The 9,563-nt window shown below is 43.1% G+C and overlaps 1 protein-coding gene across 1 annotated transcript; it reads right to left on the bottom strand.

Moving 5' to 3' along the window:
- Nucleotides 1-2,253: 2,253 nt before the first annotated feature.
- LOC134464176 (transcription termination factor 1-like) lies at nt 2,254-6,331 on the bottom strand. The gene is made up of 2 exons (XM_063217636.1): nt 5,707-6,331; nt 2,254-3,693 (listed from the first exon to the last, which is right to left on the bottom strand). The coding sequence occupies exons 1-2, from the start codon at nt 6,062-6,064 to the stop codon at nt 2,432-2,434; spliced, it is 1,620 nt and encodes a 539-aa protein (XP_063073706.1). The 5' UTR covers nt 6,065-6,331; the 3' UTR covers nt 2,254-2,431.
- Nucleotides 6,332-9,563: the final 3,232 nt, after the last annotated feature.

The raw sequence follows: 9,563 nt of genomic DNA, 5'->3' as shown, positions 1-9,563 counted from the left end.
ATTCATTCATTCATTCATTCATATGTATATAAGCACAGTACAGAACAGCACAGAACAAAGTAAACCAGACAAGAGATAATTTGTCCAACCATTTAAAGTCCTTCAGTAAATGTACATGTATTCCCTTTAATGTATATTAAATGCATAAAACAATATTTCAATCAATATCAAAACTGGTAAATTATCAAAGAACAGAATGATTTTTTACACGCTGAATAAAATAAAGTCTATACAGTGGCATAAAAATATAATAAAAATTGGTTCACAACACAAAACAAAATGTTCCTCCTCCTTTGCATTACCGGAAATAGGTTCTGAGGACGGGATATGAGAACAAATAGTGGTACAAAACAAATACAACTTAAAATGGTTCAGGATACAAAAATATATATTTCAGCAGGACTCAGGGTATTCTCTAAAGCAGGGCTATTCAATTAAATGTCAACGAGGGCCAATTTTTCAAATTAGTCTGAGTAAAGGGGCCAAACTATACGTATGTATTATGGTTGCGGACTGTCAATGAAAAAAATACGGGAGACTTCAAGGAGGTAGGGGGTCTGGGGCTCCTCCCCCAGAAAGTTTTGCATTTCTTAGATGTAATTTCCTGCATTTTAACGTCCCTTGTGTCCCGTTTCAGCTCGATACAGAACCCATACTTTTATCCCTAAATTCCGAAAAACGATTCTGTATGTCAAGGGGCTTTTAGGGGGCCAGAACCTTGCCATCCAAGGGCCGCATCTGATCTGGCCCCAGGGCCGCCATTTGAATAGCCCTGCCCTAAAGAACTATCCCAAGCAGGACACGGGCGGGATAAAGTATTCCCAAGAGGTGAGTGAGTCAGTCCAGAAGAGCTCCAGGCAGCTGGGCATACAGCAGGACATTAAGAGAAGGAAGGTCCGCACACTGTTGCTGCTCCAGGTTTATTAACACAACGTTTCGACCATGCAGTCTGGTCTTCCTCAGGTATCACACGGCACCTGTCCAATCTGGATGTGCGCGCTCTCCAAAATGCTACTGCATACAGCAGGACATGACCAGAGGAATAGTACAGGACCAGTCCACCCACTCTTTTTTTTTTTTTTTTTTAATTAAATATTTTTAGGGGCTTTTTTTATGCCTTTATTTGACAGGACAGTTGAAGATGGTGACAGGAAGCGAATGGGACAGAGAGACAGGGGAGGATCGGGAAATGACCCCGGCCGGACTCGAACCGGGGTCCCCGTGGGTGGGCATGCAAGCCCAATGTGGGGGACTTAGCGCGCTGCGCCACAGTGCCCCCGATCCTCACCCACTCTTGAATCAGCTTCTCCTTTGGAAAGATATGCGAACTGACAGGGATTTACAATGTGTAATTTTGGAGAAGCGTCCTGGTGGCCTATGGGAGTCTCGCTCCTCAGTTGGCCTTTACCCATAGAGCAGGGTTTCCCAAACTGGGGTGCGTGCACCCCTGGGGGTGCGCGGCCTGCCACAAGGGAGTGCGCGAGCTGAATAGAGTACTGGCTGAGATGTGTTTTTTTACAGAATTAATGAACATTACATGTTGTTTGATGAATTGTAAGCTGGAAGGATCCATCTTTAAGTGTCATTTATAACTCCTAGGCTTGTCATGCAACAAGCTCCATTGTAATGATGGCAGAAAAACGTCAGATCTATTGCAAATGAGTTTTGCCCAAAATGTGCGGTTGTGCAACATTCTCTTAGGGGGTGCGCGAACCACACTGAAATGTAAAAGGGTGTGCGCAGGGAAAAAAGTTTGGGAACCACTGCCATAGAGGTAGAAAATAACACTAGAGGTGACACAGCAATCTGCGACAGCACTGGGAAATGGCAGATGGAGCTTCCCAACTTCCGTAGGTAGTGTAGGTACCTTCAGGCAATGCAAAACAATGGAGAACACGCCCACCCGTGTCAAAAAATTGACTAAAACTGTGTGAATATGAAGTAACACATTAATCAAACACCAGATTTGAAATGGCAGGCTAAATATGTACTAAAATCATATGAGTCGATAAAATACATTTAACAATCAAATAATATATTTTATGAACATAGTTAGCAACACACTTCAACTATTGTCCTTGTATAGTGCGTAGATGGATATTTTCACATGATTAATCCATTTTTGACAGAGGTGAGCCTCGTTCTTCGTTAATTTCCATTTCTCTGATCTACCTACAGATAATGGCCGCTACAGATTGCCGTAAAAGGGGGGGCGGGGTCCTCTCTAGTGTTATTTTCTACCTCTATGCCTTTACCTTCCTCCTCTGCCTGAGACAGTCTATCAGAGGTCAGGGAAGATATCAGACGGTCTATAGGAGTCTCTCTCCTCAGTTGACCCCTCCTCCTCCTCAGCCTATCAGAGGTCAGGGAAGATCTCAGACAGCCTATAGGAGTCTCTCTCCTCAGTTGACCCCTCCTCCTCCTCAGCCTATCAGAGGTCAGGGAAGATCTCAGACAGCCTAAAGGAGTCTCTCTCAGTTGGCTCCTCCTCCTCCTCTCTGCATTTCTTAAGCTCCTCCTCCAGTTGAGGAAGCGTCTTCTCGTACAGGTGGTCGATGACATCACAGAAGTCCTCCATGGTGTTCCATCCTGGTACATGGGCTACTTTCAGCTGGTGGAACCTCATCTGTAAATAGGCCGGGTGTGCGTTCCCAAACAGATGAGTGAGGTCATCCCACACAATGTCTGCTGCGTCTTCCACAACCATTTCATTGATCGCTTTGATCAGCTGAATTTGACTCTCAAGTGTCTTCCTGCCTTTGATGACGCTGCCGGTTCTCATTTTACATGTCAGGTATTGCATCCACTTCAACCTGCAGTAGAGCCAACTACGAGTCTGAACCTGCTTGCTCACAGCCATCCAGGGAAGTCGCTTGTACAAATCCACTTTTTTGATGACCGCGGAGCCGATGTCGCCATCCTCACCAGGTGTTGCCCGCTTCAGCAGATGCTGTCGTACACACGACACCAGGGTCCTAAACTCCTCCTCCGTCCATGGTCCTCGACCCTCACAAATGGTTTTATAGCGTTTCTCCACGGCTGCTGGACTGCGGCCCATCTTCTCTGAGATGAGCCTCCATTTACGTCCATGCAGTTTGTGCAGGTTCAGTAAGTCCTTGGTCTCTGCGTCTGTAAACTTTCCTCCCAAGAAATTCTCTAGGTTGAATATATCCCTGGCTCGAAACCGTATACTCCTGGAGGGACGTGGTATTCCTTCACACAAACACTTGATGAACCCCAACTTCCTCCTCCGCCAGCGAATGTCCTGTTCTTCTGGGAAGCGATGAGGCATGAAGAGCTTAGTCTCACTCTCTATACCCGATAGAGCCAGGAAGTCCTTCACATTCTGTCTCAGGCGCTTGATCTCGGCCACAGTATACTTCCCCAATCGAATAGGGATACCTTGCTTCTTAAACTCTCTAAAACGAGGAAGGTCATGCTTTTTGAACTGATATATACTTTCTGCATTGGTGACCCGGATGTTAGGTATGTACTCCTTGATCTCCTGCAGGATGGCTTCCTTGTTCAGTCTATAGGTTCTTACTTTTCTTGCTTTGCCTGTGTGTGGCTGTGTGCCTGTAGCAGGTAACATCTCTGTTCTCTTCCTGGGCTTTTCAGACTTGCTCTTCGCAGGTTTCTGACCTGCTGCTGCTTCACCGCTTGTCTGCAGGGGTGTGACAGTCACCTCTGCACCTGTAGGGGAGAGCAGGGGAAATTAACCAGCACACAGTAAATAAATATGATTAGTAAGGATGCACGATGTCAAAAATTTCGGCCGATAGCGATATCCGATTATGATATTGTGGTTTTGGCCGATGACCGATATTAACCGATACCGATGTTTTCTTTCTTTTTTAAAAAAAAGAGATGACAATGATGCAAACAAACATAATTTTTGAATGTCGTCTTATTTACAAAAACACTTTTTAACTCCCTGTGATAATTAGATAAAAAATAGAGACAAAATAGAAGACAAACAGTGAAAGTCATCGTCAAGTCCATTCTTTTAGAACCGTAACATAAAAAAAACGTCGGCGTTAACATCGGCCCAGTTTTACCCATCAGACCGATGTCCGATGTGTTGAATATCGGGCCGATATTGGCCGATACCGATACATCTGGCCGATACATCGTGCATCCCTAATGATTAGAAATGATACATAAATAGTAAATACATGTGCAAAGAACTAATACACAAACGTGATCCATATCACCATATTCTAAAAGGGTGGGAACAAACACTTGTGAAGAAGAACGGCACATGCCAAATTTGGGAAGAGATTAAGCTTATTGTTATTGTTTTTGTAACTCCTAGTGAGTTTTGATGTGTTTTTCAGAGAAAAAAGAGAATCCTGAGACACTCAGAAGGGTGTATATTAGGGGTGCACCGATACCACTTTTTTGAAAACCGATACAAGTACGAGTACATTAATGTGTGTACTTGCCGATACCGAGTGCCGATACCGAGTACCGATACCGATACCTTTTACCACCAAAATACAATGAAAATAAATGCATGGCCTTGTTTTTTCCACCTGTGATATTTTTATTGTCCATTTCCATGTAGATTTAAATGTTAGTAAATGTATGAGTTGGCACTTTTTTCCATGCTGATTTCAAGTCCACAGAACATGACAAGATTTTGCATTGCTTTGACTAATAGTAGTACTCATAGCTGGTATCGGCAAGTGCTTGACAAGTACGAGTACGAGTATAATGAGCGGTATCGGGAGCCGATACCGATACCAGTATCGGTGCATCCCTAGTGTATATTGTATACAACACAAGTCGTCGTTATGCAAACTGGGCAAAAAGTTTAAAACACACACCGAAGCTTACATGTAGAAGTCGGTACTGAAACTGGGCTACATATTCAGTGTTTTCATTTAATTGTCTTGTCATGTGACACATCTGTGCAGTATGAAACACAAATAGAATAGAATATAACTTATCAGGTTTACAGTATAAAGTAGAAGAAAATCTGTGATGCAAGTATGACACTAACAGGCTACATGATATTACGTAAGTCAGTTGTTACAGCAGCTATTCCGCTATGCCTACTGAATGTTATAATAAGGTTTTACTTGTTTAATTCCACTTCTACTTTATACATGTCTGATATTTAGTCACACAGTATGCCAGAATATGTGACTTAATAAGCAATTATGAGCCCTAATTAAAATCTGTTTGATAAACCAAGCCCTTCTGATAGGCATTTTCCCATAACAGTGGCCATGTACTTGGGCTTGAATTTGTAAAGTTGAGCCAGAGGAGATGGGACAAGTTCCCATCAAGCTTTAAGACGCTTCAAAATCATCTAATTAATTAATGAAAGCCTTTTAAATAATCTATTTTAGATAGTAACATGGTGAATTAATAGGAACAAATTAGTTTATACATGTTTCATCCAACTTGAACACCATGTAGGCCTACTGAATTATTTGGCCCAGGCCTATTGTTTTAGTTCACAGTCTCATTTGTTACATTTGTTGACGTACAAGTAAACTTTGTTTTCCTTTAGCTCAACTACACACAACAATTAGTGCATGGGGTAAGATGCGCAGCTAGACCAGCTCTATTAGTTAACCAAATAATCAATGGTTCAGAGAGTAGTTTGACATTAAGTAGGTGTCGGGTGTGTGAAGATTTGACAAAAGAGTATTTAACCCCGTGACATAAAATGTAGAATGCTGCATCTTATCTTACCCTCTTCTGGATGTTCAGTCTCCCCAATTCTTCTTTTCTTCCTCTTTTTCATCTCCTCCATCTCTTGACAACTGCTGTCCTCCATCACCACGGGGTTTACAATAAGACTCTCCCGTTCATGTTTCCTTTTCTTCTTCATCTTTCTTTCAGCCCCATCAGCCTGAAGCGGCTCGGCTGCACTGACATCGCAACTCCCACCATCTTTGGTTTTCCTCTTTTTCTGTTTCTGCTTCTTGTGAAGGCGTTCTTCATCGCGTGTCTGATGTGCTCCTCCATAGTTAGCTTCTGGTAACTCCGCTGTGAGACGTTTCTTGTTCTTTTTCTTCTTCTTTTTATGAACCACCAGCTCCACTTCCATCGCGCTCGTTAGGAAGTCAGCAACAGCAGCACACGTGGGAGAATGTTGACGTTGCTGCCCACAGCCGAATGGACATCAGACGTTTCTGTTCAAGCAGGGAAGTTCAGTGTATCTACGCTCTAGTCTTCGCTAAAAAACTGAACACAGCATGTGCTGGCAGATATATCCATGTTTGTACATCCAACGTCCTCCTACTAATATTACAGCCAGCCGAGACCTGCAATATGTTGTCAGTAACTTGGAGCGGAGGCGAGCCGTGATCTGTTGCAGTCTGTAGACAGCCAGGCAAACTTTCAGACCGGACGAGAAAACATTCTTGTACACGCTTCAAAATAAAAGTCCACGGGGTAGACGGATGCGCTGCTGTCTATCGTTCCTGATAGCCTCTTTTAGTTTATTAATGTTTGTGTTTTGGACTAGCATCAATTGAAATATTACAAAATTCTGGAATTAGTAAACATCGTAAGACATCGTAGTACACTTAAAAAGGCGACTTACAGTTATGTAGGTAGGCCTAGGCCTACTTTTGATAGGCCCTTGAGCAACGTGGGCTTAGGTGACCTGTTCACTTCCACCATGGATGAAGGTGCTGATAAGGGTGGGATTTGAACTTACAACCCTCTGTTCAAAAGTCCAGTTTTAAACATTGAGTCGGCCAAGGATGGTTGCCCTGCTGTTATGATACCCACATAAGGAATTGCTGGTAAATAATTTTACACTTGTAGCCAACTCATCAGGCTACACTCTCTCTAACTATAGCCTACTTACAAGAACAAAGAGTGTGTGTGCAGAATCACGGTACGTGATCTGAAGTCTATGAAAATCAGGCAATGTGTGTGTGTGTGTGTGTGTGTGTGTGTGTGTGTGTGTGTGTGTGTGTGTGTGTGTGTGTGTGTGTGTGTGTGTGTGTGTGTGTGTGTGTGTGTGTAGTGGCAGAATATAAAGGCCTATATATCTATAGAATGATTTGAATGAATTGAATAACTAATGTACACCAAAGTAAAGCAAACAATATTTCCATTTGTTAATAACTGCGTCATAATCAAGGCCTATTGCATTTCTTCACTACTATCTACTGTATCTACTGGTATCGTCATTATTTATATACTGGTAGGCCTATCACCATTTTATATATATATATTCATTCTTATATGCAGTAGGATTATCCCTGGGCCAGTCCAGCTAAGAGTGGAGGTCTGGACTCTCTAAGTGCATTTCTAGTTTATATATTTCTCAAGATAATGGAAAAAAGGAGGCGCACACAAGACTTGTGTGAAAAAGTGTATTGAAGCCGAAAATATACAACAGAAGTCTAAGGTTAACTGGAGAGACAGACGTTTCGGAGCTAGTCCATTCTCAATGTCTCCAGTAGCAGTAGTTAGTTTATATATTTCCCTTCTCATCGCCTCTCTCTTCCTCATCAAATCTGCTGCTGATATACAGTAGCTTTTACGTAAATGTATGATCATATTATTATTGTAATTATTATTATAAGTAGCCATAGTAGTATATGTATGAGTATAAAATAGTATGTAATATTAGTATTTTATATATTATATAATATAATTCGTAGTCCTGGGCCAGTCCAGCTAAGAGTTCTTCATCCACCTAGATCTGGCTCTTCCCTGGTAAACATCCCCTGAGGACTGAACCCATTTGTTGGGCAATGCTGCCCCCTAGTGTTCACTAGACAACACAGCCTGTAGAGAGAAATAGAAATGGCCCCAGACAACCAGTGATTGCCAAACCTATATTAACCATGATAAGACCCCCCCATATACCGGTCAATTTCAGACAAGGTCCCCCTGACAGGCCGCGCCACACTATTTTTCCCTGCGGCCCCTTTCACAACTGTAGTCGGGGTTTGTGAAGCAATGCCCCTTTAATGACTTTTGACTATGATTATTGCATTAGTGCTTCATTTTTAAACTAATGGGATTTTTTTTTTAAATTTTAATCTCATTTTTGGTTTATTTTGGTGTACGTTAGTTATTCAATATATTCAGTTTATTTTGTTCTTCTATACTTTTCCTGGCAACCTCTCCACAGCCCCTTTGGCTCTCCCTCGCGGCACCCCAAGGGTCCCCGGCCCCCACCTTGAGAACTACTGACCCCCCCAGCCCCCAGGGGTCCCAGGCCCCCACTTTGAGAACCACTGCCCCAGACAACCAGGGTCCCCAGGCCCCAACTTTGAGAACCACTGCCCCAGACAACCAGGGTCCCCAGGCCCCAACTTTGAGAACCACTGCCCCAGACAACCAGGGTCCCCAGCCCCAACTTTGAGAACCACTGCCCCAGACAACCAGGGTCCCCAGCCCCAACTTTGAGAACCCCAAGGGTCCCCGGCCCCCAACTTTGAGAACCACTGCCCACAATCAGTAGAAAAAAAATACATTACAATGATTGCTATTATTTTTTCCCAACCTTTATTTTACCAGCCATTGAGATTAAAAACTTCCCTTTTGCAAAGGCATCCTGGCCAAGAGGTACCAAAACTTACAATTTCCATTTCAAAACTTTACGATTAAACTAAAGTAACAAAATTGTTAAATCAGTTACAAATCAGTGATGTCGTGTCCAGTGTTAAGATAGTGGCTTGCGGTGTATTTACAGATGCTGTGTTCCAATACTCGTACTGTCCGCCCTTTCCACACTGTGTTTGGGTACGCAGGGTGTTCCATTTCTAATCACGACGGTAAAGTGTACTGTAAATTACCCGCATAACGCCCCCAGAACGGCAGTGTGGAGTTACTGTACACTTTTCGCACTCAACGGCCGCCATGTTTGTTACGTAGTTGAGTGTCAGATCTGTCAAATGGTTGAATCTCCGTGATAACAGCATAGTTTTGATTCCAAAGACAATCGCCATGTGTATTAGAGGCAGGGGTAACTTTAAAAACTGTTAGCATAACGAACAGTGCCTTCCGTGATTGCATATTGGCGGTTGGTAAACTCGGATGACACACGACCAACCGTCATTTCCGTTAAGTGTATCAGACAGAACGGGAATCGGAATGTACTCGCCTCGTGAATCGTGGAGGGTGGAAAGGGTACTTCACTGCACTTAAGCAAGGTACAAAGTACAGAGGGTGAATAATGGAACACACCAAGGTGAGTAAATGTCAAAACTCTCCAAATAAGCTGCACTTTAATGAGCACAAAATATAAAAGGAAATACTGTAGATCTCAATGAACTGGGTACACTGTTGAAGTCGGAAGGAGCTTTACATTTGAAGGCACGCCTTTCTATTTCTTTGGAAATAATTGGACGCTAGGAGCTTTAAAACAGGTCAAATACGTGCCCGACGGGCCAGGCTTTAACTGAAAACAGCGCAATTTAACAACTTTGCGGAGCAGGCATGAACATTTCTCGCGGTTTTCCCTTTCATCCCTTTCCCTCGGTCCACCCACGATGGGATATGAATCCAAACTGGCTGGAATTCTCCTTTAAACTTGCCTTTTTTCCCGCACACCTCAGCTGGCAGGTGCGTCGGAGATG

This window comes from Engraulis encrasicolus, chromosome 15 (genome assembly GCF_034702125.1).
Source record: "Engraulis encrasicolus isolate BLACKSEA-1 chromosome 15, IST_EnEncr_1.0, whole genome shotgun sequence".
NCBI lineage: Eukaryota > Metazoa > Chordata > Actinopteri > Clupeiformes > Engraulidae > Engraulis > Engraulis encrasicolus.
The sequence above is the reverse complement of the archived record's forward strand: the minus strand, read 5'-3'. Positions and strand labels throughout refer to the sequence as shown.

Coding starts and splice junctions, on each gene's coding strand:
- LOC134464176 (XM_063217636.1), bottom strand. CDS start 6,064: ATGGAAGTGGAGCTGGTGGTTCATAAAAAGAAGAAGAAAAAGAACAAG. Junction 3,694..5,706: donor GACTGAACATCCAGAAGAGG/GTAAGATAAGAT, acceptor TCTCCCCTACAG/GTGCAGAGGTGACTGTCACA.